The sequence below is a fragment of the Amblyomma mixtum genome, chromosome 7 (genome assembly GCF_055824585.1).
Source record: "Amblyomma mixtum isolate Tamu chromosome 7, ASM5582458v1, whole genome shotgun sequence".
Classification (NCBI taxonomy): Eukaryota; Metazoa; Arthropoda; class Arachnida; order Ixodida; family Ixodidae; genus Amblyomma; species Amblyomma mixtum.
Genome location: NC_143018.1, coordinates 20705272 through 20728136, shown reverse-complemented (window position 1 = coordinate 20728136; position 22865 = coordinate 20705272). Strand labels below are relative to the sequence as shown.

At 46.4% G+C, this 22865-nt stretch overlaps 1 protein-coding gene across 13 annotated transcripts in view; it reads right to left on the bottom strand.

Moving 5' to 3' along the window:
- Pfrx (6-phosphofructo-2-kinase/fructose-2,6-biphosphatase) overlaps nucleotides 1-22865 on the bottom strand; it is a 164926-nt gene that overhangs the window by 18310 nt on the left and 123751 nt on the right. For 11 of the 13 annotated variants that reach the window (XR_016284017.1, XM_089551851.1, XM_089551856.1 and 8 more), the window contains 10 exons: nucleotides 13542-13667; nucleotides 12956-13052; nucleotides 12453-12651; nucleotides 11650-11833; nucleotides 10830-10903; nucleotides 10654-10725; nucleotides 9562-9708; nucleotides 8789-8893; nucleotides 7789-7830; nucleotides 7573-7660 (listed from right to left, as the gene is read on the bottom strand). Coding sequence is in view for 12 of the 13 variants with exons in the window: in XM_089551851.1 (XP_089407977.1) it covers nucleotides 7573-7660; nucleotides 7789-7830; nucleotides 8789-8893; nucleotides 9562-9708; nucleotides 10654-10725; nucleotides 10830-10903; nucleotides 11650-11833; nucleotides 12453-12651; nucleotides 12956-13052; nucleotides 13542-13667 (1134 nt within the window). In the remaining variant the exon portion in view is untranslated. Of the gene's footprint in view, nucleotides 1-1120; nucleotides 6111-7572; nucleotides 7661-7788; nucleotides 7831-8788; nucleotides 8894-9561; nucleotides 9709-10653; nucleotides 10726-10829; nucleotides 10904-11649; nucleotides 11834-12452; nucleotides 12652-12955; nucleotides 13053-13541; nucleotides 13668-21612; nucleotides 22382-22865 lie in introns of those variants that run through there. The other 2 variants (XM_089551854.1, XM_089551848.1) reach the window with 2 other exon arrangements.

Below are 22865 nucleotides of genomic sequence, written 5' to 3'. Positions count from 1 at the left end.
CCTGTAATGCTTCCAGGTGTTCCAAGTATGACAAAAAGATATATGGCCACACATTACAACATCACACGTTTCTGAGTTATCTCACCAGCTCACAGGGAAACTGAGGACATATTGAAGTTGGTCTGTATCAATAGATTACCACGTAATGGCAAAGATGCTACTTGCAGTGAAAACAGCTTTTAGAAGCCAGAAAAGGCCAAAAGGAAAAAAGCATGCCGCCATCGCAGACAGATTTCACTAGAAAAGTGTGGTGCATCGAAGTGGTTTTTTTGCCGTGGATCCCAAAGACTAGGCTGCGCCACCAATGACTTCAAAACAGCGATCCCAGAGTCTCTTTCCATGTAGATATCGAGAGTTTGAATTCGAGTTTGCAACGTCAGCATTCGAGAGTTTGCAATGTCAAAATACCCAGGAAGAGCCAGAGAATCAGTCTTCACGAAGAACAAAAATTGGAAGTTGCTATCCTATACTTCTTCTTTAATAAGTACGACCAAAAGCAACACAGGCACATCACTGACCAGTTAGAAAAAACCGACGCGACTCCTACTAAACAACTGTGCGAATGTGTTGCGGTTTACAAAGTATGAAATGAATGATGTCTGTCCTGAAATAATGAACACTGACGACAAAAGTCTTGATATTCGATTACAGTTGTTAGCAGAAGTTGTATGAAAAGGTTCACATCAACTATGCCTGCCTATGTTTATAGCATTTTCACTGTGAAAGAGAAGCCGCAAACTACATTCGCTCGCTCGTTTTTCGGTCTTGAATGTTCTCGGCTATGTTCTCGGAATGTTTCTCAGCTATGAATCTTTAAAAATTGTGGATGATATCAGATATTTAAACGGCACATTGCAATCGTTATGCAAGCATTTTTGAACCAGCATATATTACATCTCGTAATCTCTGTACAGTATACATTTTTTTAATAATTTACTATGGAAGTGAAATAAGGTAATCAGAGAAACCAATTCAGTGACCTCAAACAAAGTCCAGAACCCCAGTCTGTGATCATTGTGCTACATGAACGTAAGTTTTTTTTTATGACCTTTTTACCACTTGTCTCAGTCTCACAGGCAGAAACCAATATCCACATCAAAGTTCACATCAGTGACAACACAGTTTCAATAAGAGAATTTATTCAGGCCTTGAGCACATGGTTCATATATACACCACTAAAAACTTCCAACAACCCGTGCGGGAAAAATACAGGACTCATTCCCAAAACGAGTTTAGTAGTTTTCTCGTGTGTCGACCACACTCAAAGCACACATGTAAAGATCCTGAGAGACAACAGTAAGGTTGAGATAGGGAGCGTTTGTTGGACATGACTGAATCAATTTCAGTTTCTGAATGGTGGTGTGCGCTCGTGGTTTTCAAGAGAGTCATTCAAACAAACAGCACTGCCGCTACTAACTACTCCGTCCACAAGTAATTATTTCCCTTCAATGACCTACACAAAATCAACACTCAAGACCCAGAAAAACACACCGTGTAAAGAATTACAAGGGCAACAATTATTGCACACTGTTTGTACGGGTACATGTAAAAAAAAAATCTGACTAGTGTGTAAAGTATAAGTATGTCACCTACCATCACCTCCTAAACGTTTAAATATCAAGAAAAATGAGCCACGAAATATAGCGAAATATATATAGCATGGCAAAGATTGGCATGAACACAACTTAAGCAGAGGCTTCAAGTAAGTAGAAACAAACTAGGCAAGTTGACGTAACTAACCTCAAGAATATAAATACAACAGAGTGAGACATACCCAACTTTATCAAAAAGTATAACTGTGCAAAGATATTAAGCACATTTCTAGAAGTACAAGAAGGCCCATTTCAGAAATGGCCATTTGGACTGTGTTCATAACCCCTGCCCACCTGCAAAATGCTGCAATATGGGTTTCACAGCAGCAGTCTAAATGGTCCTTCAGTGATATTGCAATTGATGGATCAAGATTATTGACAGACTATTGATCGAGGTTCAAACCGGCCCCATTTTCAAAGCCACATCTGCTGCTCAGCATCAGTTGTTAGTGAAGTGCTTACAATAAGTGACTTGTTTCATGAAGCATGAATCTTTTTCACTGCGATGCACAGATTTCCTTAGGTTCAATGGAATTTGTTGAACAAGTGCGCATGTCTAGGCACCAACACAAGTGAATGCCTCTAGGTACACACAGGGTCACATAAAAGCAACCGTTCACAGAGCAGAATTTCAAATGCGCCTTCAATGGCGATACTGTGAAATGTCCCGCTTTCCTGTCATCTGAAGAAGGATTCGGTAGGGAATCCTTTTGCTGCCTAACTTACTCTGATAAGCAAAATCTAGCCTTGAACCTCGTTTGGAACAAGTTTATCAGTACATATTTACATAAAAAAAAGCACCTAATAAGTCCACACAAACATGCCATTCATTCAAAAATACAACCACCACACAGGACATAGGCTTCTTATTCAGTTAGCCCTTACTTCTGATACACTTGGCATTAATGCTATGAGGTGTCAAAGTTCAATGGGTGACACAAAACAGGATTATGCAGGCAGAAGCATTCTTTCATGCACCAAATTCAGCAGTCAACTTGCAGCGACCTTGAACAAGGTTACGGGAACGGTTACTATTTCAGTTGTACAGACAAGTACAAAAAAAAGAAGCCAAGACTGGTAAAGCATTAAAAAAAAATCTAGACAAAGCTAGCAGCTCAGCACCAGGAACCTTGACTGGCAGACTTTTTCAAGTGCGAAGCAAGACATGCAGGCCTGAGGCCAACACATAATAGTTGCAAGCGGACAGTTAACATGGTTATATATGGAGAGGTAAATGCGCTAGCTTAAGCTAAATCAAAACAGCCGTAAAAAAAACAACAAAAGAACAGAGGCTTTCAAAATGGAACTTCCCATCACAACATCACAGCTTTTACAAACTGTCTTCTAATGTGAACAAAACTATTCACAATAAAGAAGGGACAAAGACAATTGAGACTGGTAGAGCAACCGCAGATTCCCTGCTAGACTAGAAACAGAAACGTGGTGCTGTTGTTACACAGGGCAAAAACCCAGCGGCCTAATTTCTCCCTAAAAGATGCCGCTGAGCTCCGAAGTGAACACAGTTCCTGCGCTCCTGAAGGAATGGACTGTACAGTTACTGCAACGACGCCTTCACAAGGACAAAGACTGTATCAGCAACTTTGTACTACGTAACTATGAATAGTATGGAAGTCCTGTGCTAGCCTGTAAGACTGACTTGGCTCATAGTGGCGTCATATTAAACACTCCAAGAAGTCGAGCCATCTTTTCTTATACAACATTCCCTGCAGAGATGACAGGTCACTATCTGTCATGCCAAGCTGGATCGGCTTTTCTGAGTGCTACTTACCAATTGTGCGTAAAAATAGAGCCTAAAAACATGTGGCAACAACAGTGCATGTTCAAAAGACGGCACCAATATCTTGCGAAAGTCTCCATCGATCCTTTCAGAGACCAGTGACAATGCACTTTACAACCCAACACAAACTCCCTCAATGCCTCTTTGCCAGTCTTGCAAGGTTCATGCCTCGGAGCTTTTTTTCCTCTTTTATACATTTCTTACAGGTGTTGGTCCATCACAGTGTGGGCTGAAGATGCCTAAAGTTGCTTCACATCAAGCCAAAAGTGCGATAACGATGAACTCAGAGACCTGGAGTGGTCGCACATCTCACATGTGGCTGAGCGAATGCAGTACTTTCCCAAGATTAAAAACGGAGATCAAGGCATACACTGTAAGCTTTACACCCTTTTTACTCCCATATAGGTGTATCTGTGTTAAGAGTGTAGTCAAGGAGATAGAGCTTCAACAAGTGGAGGGAGAGACTGTATGGCTGTCTGTCTAACACAGCAAATACTGATAGCACTAAGGCAACCAAAGTTCAATTTTGCCAATTAAAAGAATATCCAATTCATGTGGCTTATGCAAAATCTCCCTGCTCCCGTGTTACGGTGAACCCTGAAAGCCCAGCCATTTGAAACAGAATTGATATGTACTGCACAAATTTTAGTGCCTCATAATAAAAGCTTAGAATGATACAGGCAAGCAAAAGCTACCGTGATAATTTATATGGCAAAGAGCTTAATGGCAGCCTAATTGGAGACAACTGCTTAAGAGCTCTGCTTGCGTATCGGGGGCACAACAAACGAACTGCACAGCAACAGCAGTGATGCTAAGTGCATTCTGTGGTCACAGCACTTACACAGCTCACAATATCCCGCAAGTTCCAAATTAACCCATTCCAGAACTCAAATGAAATACATATGCAGATAAAGGTCGTATTTTTCTTGCAATTTAGGTAGGGTGTGGCCCTTTCCCGAAAGCGGCATCTTGCAGTCTGATTTTCAGCTATATGTTAGGAAAACTGCAGTAGAACCCCTCTATAGTAAAGTCACTCAGACCTGTTGTCAGTGATGGCATGGCACTGAGGATGCTATCTGGTAATGAAACTGTTACACATATCGGTTTGTAAAAGGAACATTCGGAGATACCTTCCATCCTACTCTTATCCCTTTATGTGATAACTATTCGTTTTCCGTTATCACATTTTAAGTTACCACGTTTTCAATTTCACTTGTCTTGTAGCAGAACCACATTTGCACGATTAAAAAAAAAAAGTGAATACTGTGCCATCTTCCATGGTCTCAGTGTCATTGAAGACGCAATAGTCGAAAAACGCCTGTGACACAGTCAAGCGCGGCAAAACTGCCCACACAGTGTTGACGCACCTCCGCTTCTTGACGCCACTGTCTCGTGCTCTATACTGCCCTGTGCTGCGATCCTTCGCCCATTTCTTCTCTTCCTTGATGTTCATTGCACTTTTACTGTTTCTCATTTCTCAGCGACCCGCACCACCTAATTTCTAAGTTCACAGCCAGGTTCACTTTTTTGTTTACCCCCCCATGTGCACCGCGACGCTTTGCCTCATGGCCCTGTGGTCTTCAGAAAGCATTGCATTTTGGGCAAGTTGGTACTCCATACTTTTGGAAACAATGCGCTTATATATGTCCCTTTTCCTGTCCTGTCTTGGCTGTGCATGATCGTTTCCAAAAGCCTTCAAAAAGTTGGCTTCTCCTCGCAGGTCACAAGCTTGGTGGTTAAGCCACCTCAAACAGCGCCGTTTTATCGTCTTTGGTATCCGTGCAGTGTCATTCCACGGGAAGCACATCGCCATGGCCGGATGCTCTTTACTATAACCGGGTATGTATTAAAGACATCTTTGCAATAAAAACAAAAATATGTAGTCGTCCATGGAAGGCAAAATGGGACTGCAGTTTTAATTTGCTATATCCGAGTTTACCATAGTGGGGTTATACTGTACTCTCCCCATATAGTCTGACGCTATATCTGGGGCCAACACAAGTACAGCCCTTACCTGAAGAACAAACACTTTGAGTGTGGTAATCACTGCCCGAGCACCAGTATGTTCTTCACTGAGCTCCAATGTTTTAGTACGTAGCTAGTACGTAGCTAGTACACAGTCAATACACAGTCAGTATGTAGTCGCACGTACCCAGTGCATACCTTAGTATATAATACAGGCCCACAGAGTTTTCGAGCTAGAAGAATGGTCAAAACACTGAATTCTGATGCAACCTCTACGCACACAATTTGGTGCTATAAGAGGAAGTGCAGACAACCTGCCAATATTGAGCAGCCCATCTAAGCCACAAAAGCCTTCAGCTTTTCTTTTCACAAACTCATTCTGTTCCGAACACGGCTTCTAAACTGCTCTAAAGGAATGCTCAAAAACGAAACGTGATGCGAGCAACTTGACACCTTCAAGCACAACACGTGCGGACAGATGAAGTGAAGTTCTCCAACATCATTGCACTAACATCGTGCGGCACCTCATGGCATGAACACGTGCAACCGCAAACACCGGCAGGAAAGGGGTGCCAAGGTGGTGACAGGTTTTAAAAAAAAAAAGTCTAAGCAACAACACCAGCCGTGCACTCAGAGCAGCAGGTGGTCGTCGACTGCGTCCACATTTGTCTTCAACTCTGTGATCTGGCATCCGTGTGGCGTGAGCGCCAATTGCAGGATGGTGTGCAGAGGAACGTGAATGTGGGTCATCTCCTCTGCACGCCAGCAGAACGACCAGAAGGGGGCAAAAAAAAAAAATATCGAGGGAGAAAGGAGAGAGAGAGAAGGGGGAAGAGGGGAGAAAGGTAACAGGGCGTCACAGGTCTGTGCCCTTCCTTTGCCTCGTCAACCCGACAGAGATCCCGAGACCACATTTCTTTCTCTATCGCCCTCTCCAAGAAAACACTACAACAGGCATTCAAAAGATAAATGTGTTCCAGTGTTCAGCTGAGTAGCACCCTTGAAACAAGGTTCTGTGCCAAAGAGGCTTAAAAAAAAAAAGTAAAAAGCAACTGCTCTCAAATCAGTTTACTCAATAGCTGTAACCCACAGAATGAGCAAAACCAGTAAGTGCTTTCAGTACCTCACTATCGTAAAATGCTGTACATTTGTCAAGAGGTGATTGGTTGTCCTGTTATTAATTTTCGAGCGTAGTGTTTTAGGTACTCTGCGTGTTCATGCGCTCAAATCATTTGCTATAATTCCTTCCCTTGCATAGAGTTTCCGAATCATTTAGACTTCATTCATTGCGTTGAAAAAGACTGCATGTGTTCACCAAAAGCTGAAAAATTTCGCCACAAGAAAAAGTGCTCGATTCCCAAGCATTTGTGCAGAAACTCTACACTGACCTGAATAGAGCTGAAGCAAGACGAAACAAGCTGATCAGCACTCTTACATGCTCCTTGCCGAGTGTTAGTATCTTTCGTTCTGTTCAGAATGAATGGCCTTCATCAACTCGCCCAGTTTTTCTATTAAGATCAAACAAGTCTGCCTCGCATCTTCAGAAAGTGGACTCCATATCAGCACAATGCCTCTGGCAGCATGATTGAATTTGCTATAATTAGCATGGTGCCGTTTCTAGTCATAGGAGAAGGCTTCTGCACACAATGTTCTGCAGAAAAGGTCCTTTCTGGCAACCTTTCACATCTCAGCTTTTTTTTTTGTTTTGTTGGTCCCAGTACACTATGTGAACAAACATCTACCAAACAGACCACCCCAAGAAGCCCCATAAATGCACGAACAGGCAGCTTTGGAACATCCTCGCGCAGCTGCATTCAACCGAGAACAAAGAAAAATGATCCCGAAATAAGATGTTTGAGAAACACACCACGGTCTGCATAACACCCCAGTGCTGCTCGCAAGCCGCAGGAGATGCACTGACAACAGAAAGGTTCGGCTTTTGCAGTGCCTTGTACCCTTGCATAGCCTCAAACAAAGCACAAGGTAGGCAATACCCCGAGCACTGATCAGCTTCACTACGACAGTGTCACTGGCCATCATAAAGCGCAACTGACAGCCTTTGCAAGAAAGTACGAAGACAGTAACCTTGCACACACTAGCAGCGGCCAGTGAGCTATCAGGAAAGTTCCCGTTAAGCCAATGTTCACAAGAGGCTGAACTACCAGTCTGGAGGCAGTGGAGGTACACAAAAGTAAACGGGAAAGAAAGTCCACTCACCGGAGTTCTTGTCAAGGAAATAGGCAAGCAGGCAACGGAGGACGGCCTGGTGGGCAACCACAAGGACATTCTCCTGTCGCTCCAGTTCCTAGTTTGAAACAAACAAGAGCAAGCATGAGGCGTCTAGATTCCATCCAATGGAAAGAAAGACGAGAGAAGAGCTGAAGGCTAAACACCACAGCAGGCCAAGGGGAAAAAAAACCAAACACCACTAACCATGATGACTGGTTCCAACCTGGCCACCAGGTCTTCGTAAGACTGAAAGAAATAGCACAAGAAGAAAACGGCTATTGAAGCCACTATCCAATACAACTGTGCGATTACTGCAAATCAAATTGAACACCATAGTTAGCTGACAGCTCGAACATTAGGTTTGGTTTGGTTTATGGGGTTCAACGTCCCAAAGTGACTTAGGCTATGAGGGACGCCGTAGTGGAGGGCTCCGGAAATTTCGACCACCTGGGGTTCTTTAACGCGCACTGAGATCGCACAGTACACGGGCCTCTGGAATTCCGCCTCCATCGAAATTTGACCGCCGCGGCCGGGATCGAACCCGCGTCTTTCGGGTCAGCAGCCCAGCACCATAACCACTGAGCCACCGCTGCGGCTCTCGAATATTACAGCTGCCATAGCATGAATTAAATAAAAAAGAACTGTGCAAAAGAATCTACTAAGGGATAAGAGTGCTAATTCAAATTACAGCAAGGTCCAAATGCATGAAAAGCTCATGGTCAGTAAGCTTACAGTCACTAGAGTTGCACATCCAAGCCTCAAAAACAACTAGTCTGAACTCAAATCAAGAAGACCGCAGGGCTGTCTTGTCATCGGGACAGGCTAGCTATGAACACAATGTGGCTTGCAACTAAACGCTTAGTACCACCTATAAAAAGAAGCTCTGCTGTATTATGCCTGGAATAAATGCTGTCAGAGCTTTTGTTTCTACCCTAACTAAGAAATAATCATGTGGCTGCACCATGGGACACTAACAACTTCACCACTTAGAACATTAATGCCATGGCTTTCACAAGCCTACAAAAGTATCACAAGTTTCACTGCGTATTTCACATTGCTTTCGCTGGTTCATAATAATTCAGCAAAAAAACTGGTTTGCACTTTCAGTTCCACCCTGTAAACGAAGGTCACCATGGCAACGAAGGCCCAAGCCAGCATCAAGCAAGCTCTCCTATGTAAACGGGCGAGCAAAGGAAAAACGCACCTCTCCTCGAGGGTACCGGTAGTGGAACTTGTCCTGGTCTCTGGCGGCGAACTCATCAGGGAACTTCTCCTGGATTTCCTCGTATGTCATCTCCTCACAGATGCCCTGGAAAAAAAGAAGCCAACATCTTGTATCAGGACACTGGAATACTACAAAAGGCCCTTCAGAACACAATCTTCATGCTCCTACGGTGCTAAGTACAATCTACAAAAGGCCCTCCAAAATGCAACCTTCATGCTCCTAGGACACTAAGTAACACTCTGATGAAGTTAAATCTTTCCCTTGATAAAAAAAAAATTAAAAATACACTCTCCTCTTGGCAGCTGCGCTGACAGGAGAAAAGAATAAGCTGTTTAAATAAATTTCCCTCATTTTCCTTATCAAATAAATGCTTTAACAGAAAACAGTTAAATACTCCAGAAGAATGGGGGGTGTTTTCCTTTTGTTCCAGTTGATCCAGCTGGCTCACAGACTGAACAGGAATTTTTGTTAACAGTCCATCAACCGGCGACAGCATCTGGATCAAGTGACACTTAGTGAGAAAAGGTAGTGATCTGTGCTTCAGTGACATCGAAGAAAAATAAAACTGCACATTGAAAGACTGAAAGTCAAAACAAAAACTTGCAGTAGCAGCAGGACATCCTAGTGAAATTTGCAACTTGTTCCACACAGCCTGAAAACAGTTCACACTAAGCCGAATAACTGTTACCATATTACTGAAAGAAAGCGCACCACGGAACGCTCTCAAATGCAGGAAAAATGCCAAAACTCACAGCATCAATTTCATTCAAAGCCTTCCATCGCTCCTGAGGAGCGTCGATGCCAGCCGCAGTCTGGATGGTTCGCTTCAGCTGGCTGGTCCAGACGCGAAGTCTCGGAATGGACTGCTTCTTGATGAACTTCGCCAGGGCAAGAGCATACTGTCGGAAAAGAAGGGCATGTGTGAAGAGGAAGCGAGAAAGGCAGATTCTACCACAAGCCACCCTTTTGTTTTCACTGCCACACGAGAGGACACAGTACAACGGCAAGTGTAAGCAGCACAGATATGAAAAATGCAGCTTGTTTACTGAATGAAGTATTTTAGTTACAAATGTACTCCTGATGAGATCTGAACTCATGAACCTTTTGCCAGAATGAAGCAGAATAAAACTGGTTTGGAGGACTTAACTGTGTACACCCCATTGTAGCCACAATTTTAGTACTTGTCTCAATGTTGCCATGAAGCCAAGCATAGCATAAAGGTCTGAAGAAATCGTCGGTCTTGCAGAAAACTGAGAACTCCCTCCTCCCTCCACCCATTCCAAAAGAAAAAAAACTTAAGAAACCCACCACAGAAGTATCGGTTGGTTTAGTTTATGGGGTTTAATGTCCCAAAGCGACTGAGGCTATGAGAGACGCTGTAGTGAAGGGCTCCGGAAATTTCGACCACCTGGGGTTCTTTAACGTGCACTGACATCGCACAGAAGTATCATCAGCATACGCTGAACAAGGTATGAAGACAGTACAAATTGAATGAGTTAAGAGGAAAAGGAAGCTTTAAGAACAGGGCCCAACCAAACTATAGCCAAATTTTGAAACGCATTTCTTTTGTACAATAATGCGGCGATAGTTAGTACATAATCTCAAAAGTGGGTTTCATTCATTGTACTTCGAAGATAGAAGTTGATGGAAGTTACAGTACAAGTTACACTTACAGTACAATTGTACAAGCAATTTTTTACACTTGCACGAGCACTATCAACACACCATACACTGCCTACAGCATGCAACAATCAAGTCTATAAATATTGGGTGATAAAACACAAGGCAAGGGTTAGAGTGAAGAACAACACTAGAAGCGTGCAGCGAAGAAATGCTCTGCTCACCTCCCGTCCCCGTTCGGAGAGATCAGCATCCCCACCAATCCTTCCCTGCAGGTTCAGGACACTTTCGCCATGCTGCACGCACAAAAGGGCAATGGAATGAATGCAATGAAATGAAAGGGCAATGCAATGCAAGATACACCCTCCACTGGCAACCAAGCCAAGCAGCACACACTCACTCTGGTTAGGTAGATGGAACGCGGCATGATGTGGATGTTCATAAGGTAATAGACTACCCTACTCTGGATGTGGCCTGCAAAGAAAGAATGTGAAGATTAGAAAAAGTTCTTTTAATTAAATCAACTGTGCCAGGCATTTTACAGTGTCGCTGACTCGTGTACATAATTTGTTCCTCCACAATACTGCCAATTTCAATCCGAGACCACAGCTAGTGAGCAAGAGTCATGCAAAACGAAAAGTCACTGCAAGCAGAAATGATCACAAGCAAAAATCAAAAGCCTTAGCCTCCATTTCCTTTCTTTTTTTCTGCTGCAACACTGGTACTATATTATTGCAGTGATGAATATACTAAGAGGGTTCTTTTCTGCAAAACACTGCTGAAAGATACCTTGCTTGGCAGACAAACCCATAATTGGCACATCACTCCACATTGTTTCTGTGAATCAAGCTTTCAGCAAGTTGCATGATGCTTATGAATACCCTTTACACAGCGTAGGAATCCTAAATATGTGTGTCAACTCAAACAACTACTATGACACAACCACTCAGAATTTCATTTCATAGTTTAGACTGTGAAAAACCATTAAGGAAAGCTGCTTCACAGCCTCCGTATTTGCAGGAAATGTTGATAGTTCATTACCCACTCATACCCAGTTAGCGCAAGGTACCAAACCCAGCTCGAGGTAGATGTGGCCAGTTCGGTACGATGTGACCCAAACCTAGCAGCCCAAAGTACAAGCTGATGTTGACAGAAGCCCCAATGCAGGATAAGACGACACTTCAGAATGAAGAACACCAAATTGGAAGGTAAATCCTCACCTTCATGTCTGTGCACAACAACCTTTTGACCAGTGTTGAAAATCTTCATGAAGGAGTACTGCTTTTCCTGAACCTCATCGAGGGTCTGGTAGCACGCTTTGTAGTGCTCAATGCGGTGCACGAAATCCAAAAGAGCATCGTCTTTGTTCATGTCCTTGTAGTCTGGGCTGTTCACTTTTACTTCCTGCATCAATGAAGACAGGGCGACAGAGTCAATAAGTGTTGCCACGCACACTGACAGTCTATAAAAAGTTCATTTCTCGTAAGAAAATCGCACAGCCACAGCGCCATTGCGATTCGGGCACAATCACTGAGCCACAGCGGCGACTATATGTATAATATGTGTAATCTAGGTTACTCAGAGTGGCCACTTGGTTGGATATGACAAAATGCGTTAATTGAGTACCAAGCCTCACCACTACTAACTTACACAAATGCTCCATTACCGACTGCATTACAGTAAGCTACAACTGCATTACCATACCATAAGCTACAAATGCATAGTCTACATGACCATGGTGCAAGGGCATCTGTGGCCAGAGAGAGCCATGGCACAAGGTATTTTTTCTTCTACTCAAGGTGGCGTCAAAGACCCATTTCCCTAGCCTTTCACCCTGAATAAGTCAACTATCAGACCAGGGGAAAGCCTGTACCCACTGTATCACCGGTGGGTACCCGGTGGCACTGGGGATCAAACTCCGCGCCTCCCGCATGCAAGGCGGATGCTCAGACCCCTAGGCCACCGCTGACGCTACATATGCTATAACCATACGCTACAACTGAGCCGATAAAAGGTTACTGACCCGAATGTTGGCCTCGATGATCTTGGGGTCATCGCAGTAGGACTCCACAAAGAAGAGCTTGAAGCCAAACCGCTCACAGACCACATTGTAGATGAGCTTGCGCCTCTCATAGGTTGTGTTGGTTGCATCGTACACGGCCACCTCGCCTTCAGACTCCAGCCACTTGCACATATCCTCGAGAGCATCCAAGGCGCACTTGCTGCACGAAGATGGTGAACTAACTTAGATTCGTGCAGCACAAGAACTCCAACTTGTGCAAGAACTTTGTAAGCTGCAATGTTCCATATTTACTGAGAAAGAAAAATTTCAGAACTAAGAGACGCAACATGCCAGGGTAACAATGATCAATTCAGCATAAGCACCAATAATGCCACTTGCTCTATTATCGCGCACAGACTTCTAAAGGTGTGGTCTCAAAACTGGCTGCCTCTTGTGCAAACAAAAAAAAAAGGCTGGACACGTACAGACTAACAATGGATACATGAAATGCAGTGTTATCTTACCTGCGGATTGCCATGGCTTCGGCGTTGTCCGCCCTGAAGAAGTCATGGCTCCTGTAGGCCTCCGTAGCTTGACGCCGGTACTCGCCAACATTGAACACTGCAGTAACAAGCGTTAAGAAGTTTGGTTTGGTATGTGGGGGTCTGACGTCTCAAAGCGACTCAGGCTATGAGAGACGTCGTACTGAAGAGCTCCGAAAATCTTGACCACATGGATCTTCCTTAAGGTTACCAATTTAACTGCTCAAACTGCAAATGCAGCTGTTATATTAAAGGACACCATTCACTGCTTTTGACAATTAGAAGGCGTCAAATAACAGAAAATTATTTTTTAAGCATGAAGCATAAGCATCCATTCTCTTTCTTTACGTTCCCAAAGTTAGAAAATTTAGCTGCTTACCAACTGCAGCAAACAAATGGTCTAGTGATTACCCATGAAGATCAGATATTACCTTCAAGGCTTCTTGCACTGCACTAATAGTAACTGCAGTAATTTCCTAGGATACAATACCTCCGAAAATGCACCCACTGCGTAACAAGGCTCATAAATAAATGCTAACTGCTAAAGCTCAAATACTATAGTGCGCACCTCTTGTCTGGATGCCAATCCAATTCAGGTAGCGGGTGAGCTTCTTGGCAATGTACGTCTTGCCCCTGGCAGGGAGCCCCACCATGGCGATGACATGTGGAAGGTTGACATAATTGGTTCTGTCCCCTGCACAAAGAAAAATTCGAAATTGTGGTAAATACACCAGCTGGTATAATAGCATGCATGGCTACACAAGAAAACGAAGCTCCTAGACAACCTTCGAGGGAGCATGAGGTCAAAAGACAGTGCAATGAATGTGCTTTCACTGTCACAACGACTAATAATTGTTAACCAGCACTAATGATGAAGTTTCCTTCTTTGAAACACCGATCCCCTAGCTCATATGCCATGACAGCTTCCACTCCAGACCCACACAGGTCAGACACTGCCAATGTGACCACGGGAGTTTTTTCGAGTCATGGCATGCTTTGATACTTTAATTCCCAACACCCCCAGTGCTGTGGGTAAAGCAAGTTCCGGAAGAATACAAAAAACATAGGCATATGTCACTGGCATCGGATTGAACGACATTCACCACACACGAGCACCGACGTAAATTTAGGCTTAGCAAGTCTACACGTCACGCGTTCCATTACAGCAAGCCTCCCGCTTCACTTGTAGTGGACAAGATGTCCGAGCTTGAGCAGCGCTGTTTTCCTGCTGCGTACGGAAGGACAGAAGCCCACGATCGACACCCATGCCATATCCCAGAACGAGCGCACGAGTTCCTGCCACGTGGCGAACACGGGGAGAGAGGGGGGGATCTTTCCCGCCAGAAGCTCCCGTCTCCGGCCGGCTGCTAGTGTACATTTAACCCGAGAGTGATTAATATTGCCGGCAGCTTTGTGTTGCACGTTGTGTTTACACCCTTGGTGTTTATTTTTACACAATCCGTTTTAGTTGTTTGTGGCCGCATTACGTACTAAGCAATCGGGTCGATGCTTCTTTGAGAGGGGAGTAATGCCGCGAATGTTTGTAGCGTTTGTTTATTCATTCTTCAAAGCTGCCGGCACGCCGCTTTATCGCTTTGTTTGTGATGCAAGACGCGCCTAGATTTATCTCGATCGATCGCATCCCGGCGGAGCCGACTCTACGTTGTTCCAGAGTGTTCTAGTAACTTTCCAAGCTTTATCTCGAAAGTTCGCTATCAGCTTTAAAAAGAGCACGGCCGAGAGCGGCGGGGATTCTGTTCGACGACCGCCGAGCACGCTTGTTGCTACGCCGCCGCCGAGTGATTCAGTTCTTTGCGGGCGCAAGTCAGCCCAAATAAAGAGTTTCGTTTAGGAGCCATTCTCGCTGTTTTCCTGTTCGCCGGACTGCAGTCACCACTACGTGACAATATTCTGTGTGCGCAAAAGCCTTGTGTGCAATAACCGCGAAAATAAGGTTTTTCGCGGGAACTAATAGGGCATTCGCAGCTTCTACCAGCCCAGATCGCGATGAAAACGACGCTTTCGGTGGGTCAGCCTTGGATGCGTATGCGCTAAGTTTTTGTTCACGAAAAAAAGCAAGTGAAACGGGCAGTTCAATCAAGCGAACACAAGGTGGAATTTCAAGATTTTAATTTCATGAGGTAACAAAGAGCACAATGCCAATTTTTCACTAAATCCCTTGCTCCTTATTCGAAGTTGTCGGATACAACCAAGGAGGTTATATAACCTCCTTGGATACAACTGAACTCTGGCTTCGCCCACATTCAGTACTGCCGCACAGAATTCCTCCGCGACAAAAATAGTCCGTTGTTAAAACTTATCACCTAAACAAGAAGCTAACCACGAGAAAAAAGTTAAGCTCTAGAATTTTGATATCTGGATTGTTTATCAAAGTAAAATATTAAAAAGCTGATTTCGTTTACTGTTGCGATTGGCCAGCGGAGTAATACAGGCCGCCGCGGACCGCGGCCCAGTGCTAGCAACTGCTGTTTTCATAAGTTCCATCTTATTATAATTGGCTGCACATATATAACGTTGACAAGCATTTTAAAGAAATCTTTCAGAAAATTCTCAGGGAATCTAATTCAGCAATGACTCTAAACAATACTTGGAATCCACTGAACACAAAATAAAAGCGAAAAAGTTCTTCAGCGAAGAAAAAAAAACGAAATGAAATGAAATAGATATAAAAAAAACACGAAACCGGAGGTCTATCGTGCGTGAATACGGATGCAATCCGTTAGGCCTGAGTGGCAGCGTCATTATAAACATTCGCACAAAGAAACTGCAAGATAAGAACCAGGCCTTGGGCACCCCCAACAGTCGGAGCGATAGAAGGACATCCAGATGCAAAACCAGCTCCCGCTAACCGTTTCTTCCTCGCCCAAAACAAAACTGAAAACGGGAAAACAGAAAACACAAACAGCCCAGCCCGACGCAGCCTTTCACGTTATCCCGTTCGTCAACCGGGCGGGAAGCATCAAGGTCCGGCTCGAACGGCTTCAAACGACGCTGCAGCGACTCACAGCGTGGCCTCCAAAGCAGCCAACGCGAAACCTGTCTACACGCGTGCTCGATAAAAAAGTGAAAGCGACTCGAGGCTTCGTAAAACGATAAAGGACGAAGAGACAGCGCGAGCGAGAACGGATGCGAAAAAATATCAGCCCGACGTCCCTAAAGCGGTTAGGCCAAGTTTATCGCAAGCAAGAGTAACAACGGTAATGGGAATGAATGTGCCATTGGGCACACACAATGTCGGCCAACCACGCCGATATGAATCTCCTCCGAAGGCCGCACGTTTGACACCGACGGCCAAAACTTGAGGTCTCGCGAATCGCCGCGCCAGCTTTAGGCAGATTAATAACCGGCATTTCATTGCCAGGACGAATTTATCAGCTCTGTTCAGGCTGCTATACAATCAATCAGCCCTACCCAGCGCAGCCTTGCATAAAAAAAAAAGTAACAGCAAGAACGGCAGGAAATCGTTTCGCGCTAAACAAGACTCGTGGGAGAAGCGTTCAGACGAGATCACGCTGTAAACAGCCGAAATGCCAAGGCTGGCGGTGCAACGTGCCACTGCAGTGCCGTGGCCTTTCGTGGCAGTGCTATACAAACCGAGTATTGGAAAGAAAGCAAAAAAAAAAAAAAAACTACAACGGTTCTACGACTACACTCAGCAAGCAACAGAAGAATGTTAAGATGGTCGCCACTGCAGAATTTTCACAACCTCGCTCTAGAAGTTTTATTCTCGTGTTACTCTTGCAAAAATGAACACCAAAAAGACCTTCAGTTTCGACGTTTCCTTTGTAATGTTCACTGCACGCGCTTCTCAACTTTACCATCCAGTCCAATAGGAAAAGGAACATGTTGCTATGAGCATGCCCCTGCAAATAACCTCAGGCCCGAATGCGAGCCACAGACATTAGCGTTCCCTATAAGCAGTATTTTGGTACACCAATCAAAGGCTCCTGGGCACCAGCAACCTGTGTTCCCTTTAATATTGGACAAGACTGTATAGCATACATTACGCTGTTGGCCGCGCCCAGCTGAACGTATTATTCCAAGGTCACGTCCAAACAACAGTAGCAGCAAATGTATCGCAAGCGCGACTGACGGCGCATGCATTACGCATGGGGACGTATGTCATTTTAAAACGCGACCAGTTACAAGAGCCGCATGAATACAGTCCAAAGAATGCTCTACTACGTACTAATGCAGGACCCGTATAAGGGACTGCTCGCCGAAGTTTCGTGCCCACAGTTTTTTTAGCACAAATTTGAATATGTGCGTCCCCACCCGGAGCCCTAATAATAAATGAAAGGCCCCCTATAGGAGGTCATCGCTAATCACACCTGGATGACTGACGGCATGATCATAGGGCGAGGCACTAATGGCGAAAAGGAATTTCGAGCCCCATTATACAACGGCTCATCTGCCATCATGGTTATCTCCAGCGGATCACCGAAATGCCTTAATCTGCGACCGACCAATTCAGCGGGAATGAATAGGGAAGCGAGTCTTGGACACAAAGAACGGGCTACCGACAAAGAAACGTCAAGAACGCAACAGCGTCGTTCCCAAGAACATCTGACGCAAACGAAGCTCTTCAGACCGGAGCGTGATGAAAGCGACGGACGGCGATCTTCGTATACTTTCTCAATGGGAGCAATATTTGGGGCGCCCCCTCGGCAGGAACACAGGGAGGACCGGCTCTATAATTAAGGTTCCGCGTCAGAGGCGCTCGGGGTGCTTTCGCAACCCCCTCCCCCTTGGCAACGCTGCCGGTAGTTTTGTAAGCGAACTTTCTCACGGCACAGGAGAACGGCGGAAGACGCCGGCGGGAGAGAAGCAGATTCGGAACAGTGTCCGAGCAATAGGCGACCTTACGCCGTCTGCTCGACGTTCGCGCAGACGACTGGAAAGAAGAAGAAAAAAAAAAGTGTACACACGCGATACGTTGGGAACAACCACTGCAGAAGTTCACGTCCAACCAGTTTCCCATAGAAGCCCATCATTCTGTCCAAGCTATCTCCTTCGTCTGCTAGTTAATTCGTCTGCTCATTTCCTTTTCTTCCAGGCAGACGTGGATAACGCTGATAACGCTAACAAAGGTGCTTCTTATCGTTGTCGAGGTGAGCTTAGGCCTCGTTTGTTATGCGGGTAGCTCCGTATATAGTGCCAGAGGAGAAAAGGGGTGAGAACCCTTAGCGTTCAAACCATACAATGCATTTAAACTCCATCGTCTTTTCTGCGTCGCTAAGCAGATAGGTTTAACAGTAGTTGGTTTATTGATTATATTGCTTTTCGGACAGTTAGGGTTTAGTTTGGTTTATTGGGGTTTAACATCCCAAAACGACTCAGGCTATGAGGGACGCCGTAGTGAAAGGCTCCGGAAATTTCGACCACCTGGGGTTCTTGAAATTTCGGCCAGTTTCAACATGAAAACTAAACAAAAAAAATGCAAAGTGCGCGTCAATATTATGTAATCGATTGCGAACCGTACATAAAATCCCGGCGTTACAATGTCTGTCTTCCGTCCGGCTGACTCGAAATTATCAGGTCAGATTTGTCGCCAAACTCGGGCGACAAGTAATGTGAACAGCAAACAGCAATTTAGTACTGTTCTCTAATTGAACAACGTCAATTAGAGAACAGTACTAAATCTCCGTACGGAGCATGAGCCCGCAATACCCCTCTCTCCCAGCGACACTTTGCAGGTGACCTGAATGCCGTCGGCCGTATTCTGGAGTGCACAGGGCAACGACCTCATCCATCCATCGGCGTCACACGGTCCGACAATGCGCGAAGCGATGTGCTGCTATGTCAACAGCTGGCCCGTGAATTTATTTTTTTTTCTCGACTACACCCGACGCTTCGTTCCATAGCATTTTCATTTCTGCGATTCGGAAGCGGTAAAGTATCGACACGGAGTTCCGACCCGGATCCTCCTCCCAATGTACTTGTACGCACATGTCGTCTGCTTGTAACACACAAAATGAACAAGCCAGAGAACACCTGCGCCGCTACGAAGGCGCCACAGTCGTAAAACAAAAAAAAAAAATACAAAGCTAGAGTACGCTTGCGCAGGCGCTAGATACGAGTGCTTGCAGAGCAGCTGCCACCCGCACCGCACCACGCCGCATGCTGCACGCAACTTCCGACTACTAAAAACCCGAGCACGTTCTGCGACCAGTTTCTGGTTGGCAACGATTCCAGCGCCACCAATGAGCTGTTAAGTCAGCTGTCGGCGGTGCACTAAAATTTATCTTTTTCGCAATCGAGCAGTTCATCCGAACGTCACCAAGTGGCGTGACAATCGCACAGCCGACCGTCACGCCACTTGATGGAAGCGCTTTAGACCGTTCAGTGTAACGGGTTGCGGAACAAGGGCCATAGTTTCGTATTTCGTACGACGATCAAAGAGCCGTGTACCCATCACAGCTCCACCAAAAATAAAAAAATAGAGACTTTTGATCAATGCGGTCGATCAGAAACCGCTTATTTTTATACACTGAACCGACGGCGTCTTTTCGAAGAGTGTTCAACGCGCATCCCATCGAGACTGCGTACGCTGCGTACGCAAGGCACGTACCGATCACCAGGGGCCGACTCCCACACGAGGACTTCTTCGCCGCAGTTGGCAAGCGACAGTGCGCTTACGATGCAAACGTGTACACGACGGCTCAAAAAATTACACAAGAAATTTTCCCCAACAATTCTGCGTCTGCCTTTCCGTCTGCGTTGCCTTTGAAGGAGGCAATTACAAAGCAAGAAATGTACTTTATTACACTGGTGTAAGAGCTAGGTCAACTGAGCTGCGAAGACTGCTCCATCTTCTGGAAAGAGACGAGGAAGGCTTCAGTGTTTCGTCTTTGCTGAAACCTTCCGGAGCGACTATTACAACAACCACGACGAGCTGTAGCAGCTGTACTAACTAGTTAGTCAGCAGGGTGCAAAACTAAGTACAAAGAGGTGCGACGACTGTCGCAGGCAAACTGGTTTGACAAGGACAGCGCCAATATGCAGGCGCGGAAATGACGCAAACGTAACGCAAACAGTGAGGATCGCAGCCATCGCTCACTGTCAAGAACAGCGGACTTGTCTAACGCGACCGCTGAAGCTCGCGTGCGCAGCTGCCCACATTCGCCTCGCAAAAAAAAAATAAAGGAAGGGGGGGGGGGGGGGGGACCGTGCATGCCGCCAAGCTCAAAAGCCGGTAGTAGCTCAGAGGCGGACATTCAAGTAATCAAACTTCCGCAATTACTCGCTCCGGGGGGGGGGGGGGGGGGGGGGGGGGGGGGGGGGGGGGACCTGTGCGGCCGTTGAAACGCGTTCTCAAGAACGACCTAACGCACAATCTGATGAGGGGAGAGGGCGAGGAAGAGGGAAATCAATACACTCAACGCGCGCGGACAGGCAGGTCGCGCACGTGTCACACGACGCGAAAGCGCTTTTTAAGGTCACTCGCCGGGGAGTCAACAAAAGCGCCGTAATCACGCGCCCATTACGACCTCAAGCAGACGGAGCTGACAGCGGTATACAGGCATAACCCCAGCCAGGCGACGGCGGTTGGCAAGGGGCTTTTGTAACTTCATTTTCAGAGACTTTCGTTTGCAGCTTTTTCACTGGTAACTGCCGAACTGCGTGACGTAATGGCTGATCAGCCACCAAGGAATGCCGTTAGCCGGGATAATCAAAGGTGCAGATGACAAACGGCAGAAATACAAAGAATTGAAGTGGAAAGGATTCCTTACAAAATACCTTCCGGACGCAAGATTTCGCACACCGGGGATTTCTGACGGCTGATAAGGCACGGTACAGATTACAGTTTGAAACACCAAACAACGACAGATGAGCTTCCAAAATTGTGCACCCATCAGCTACGGTCGCGCACGAGTGACATCTGTGCGCTACACATTTTATGCGCTTTCTTTTTGCTTATCTCTTCTACTGCGTACCTTGAAATTCGTTCCAGCGTTATCTCCCACCCCCTGCGTAAACGCTTAGAGCGAGTCTAATCGGTAAAACAAAGGGAGTCCTGCAGGAAACTACCGAAGCCACCCCTGAAAACCAAAATCAATTCAATAGATCAACATAACTGTTTTCTTTACTTCCCCGTCCCCCCTTTCCGTTCGTGGTCGCAATACGAACTCTGAGAGGGCTCGTGAGATATCGAGCCAGTGTCGACGACTGACCGACGGCCAGTACGCGGCAAGCCCAAGACACATACAACCCACGCGGACTACCTGCCGATCAAACAGAACAGGCGTCTACAGGTCCCGGAAGTTCGCGCATTGATCAGCTAAGGACCAAAATCCTACTGCGCGGGCTAATCAATACGCAGCCGAACAACGTATAGGCGTAACCCCCAGCCCTAAACGAGCACAGACTACGTGCACGGGAACAACCCTTGCAATCGCTCGTATTTCACGTTCTATTCACAGCATCCTACTCAAGTTGATTTCTATCCATTTCGTCGCAACTCCAAACTGAACACTTCTCACCAATATGGGATCTTCGCCCGTACTACGTAACCATCGCACCCCTAACGTGCAGTAAAAACTGACTAACAAAACTGTGAGTGTAAGGCCGCCCAAGTAAGAGCATGCGCACTGCGCTCCTAGAGACTGCAGTCTCACCTAGACAGGTGCGCTGCTCCTTCATGAGCGGATGAGAAGACACGATTCCCCAGTCGACCAACATGACTGCGGCTCGGATGACCCCTCAGTATCAGACGCAGCGGCAGCAATCACAGCTGGCACGAGTGGGAGAGAGTGGAGGGCGATCGAGTGCCGAGACAACACACGCTGGCGCCAGTCACACACTTCCGTCGACCTGAGAGACGACGATGAAGCAGTCGTGGCTTCTTCTACGACAGACGCAGCAGTAGTGGTCGAGCGAGATGCGTGGTCGTCGGCAGTGCGCTGGTCATTGCACAAGCGGTGAGAAGGAAGAGCTCAACGGGATACAGAAAAGAGCCGGCGACGAAGACAAGCATTGCATAATACGTGCGCACACATACTTCTTCCAGGGGAAATCGAAAGGCTGGCGTAAGCCGAGCGGTACGAGCAGATATCGCAGTGGGGAAAGATGAATAGCAGACAACGGTTCCGAAGACTGGGCTACTTGCGAGGCGTAGAGCGGAGGAAAAAAAAAAAAAAGACGCGAAGAAATCGGAAAGGATATGCAGGGAACAACACAAACGCAGCTGGGGTCTTCTACAGTCCTGGGGGCAGTTTTCCCGCTGTTCCTTTGCAGCCGAACCAACCACAACACCACTACACAACGCGAAGCACAACAGCGAAGCGAGGTATCGTCCGTCCGTCGCCGCCGCCGCAGCCCGCGCGGACAGAACGAACGGAAAACCAGCTCACTGCGCGCCTGCCTGCCTGCCCGCTTGCCTCCCAGGGCGCGGTAACCCCCTCGCCCACTCCTCCTCAACCTCCTCTCTCTCATACACGCGCGCGCGCACGCACACACCCTCCGGCGCCGACCAATGGCGGGCGCGCTCCGCCGACACGTGACACACACACCACCGTCGGTTTCAATCTTTCATTTCCTGCCTTTCTTTCTTTTGCCTCGTTTCACTGCCATCCCGCTGCGCGGACGTCACGCACCAGCGACCAATCGGAAGCCGCCAGGGCATACGGTATAAACTGCGGGGAAAGAACTAAAAAAAAGTACCGCGTGCTTGTCTTTCAGCGAGATGCCGTGGTGAGACAGCTGGGCTGCTTGATGAATGGGCGAGATAAATTTTAAGAAGGGAGGGCGGGGGTTCGTTAGTGTAATCCGGCCGTCGGAAACGAATCCGTGATAACGCGCTCAACAACAAAAACAAGTCTCGGATTAGCCGCGCCGGAGAGCGGGGTAGGTGGGAACGCGACCAAAAGAG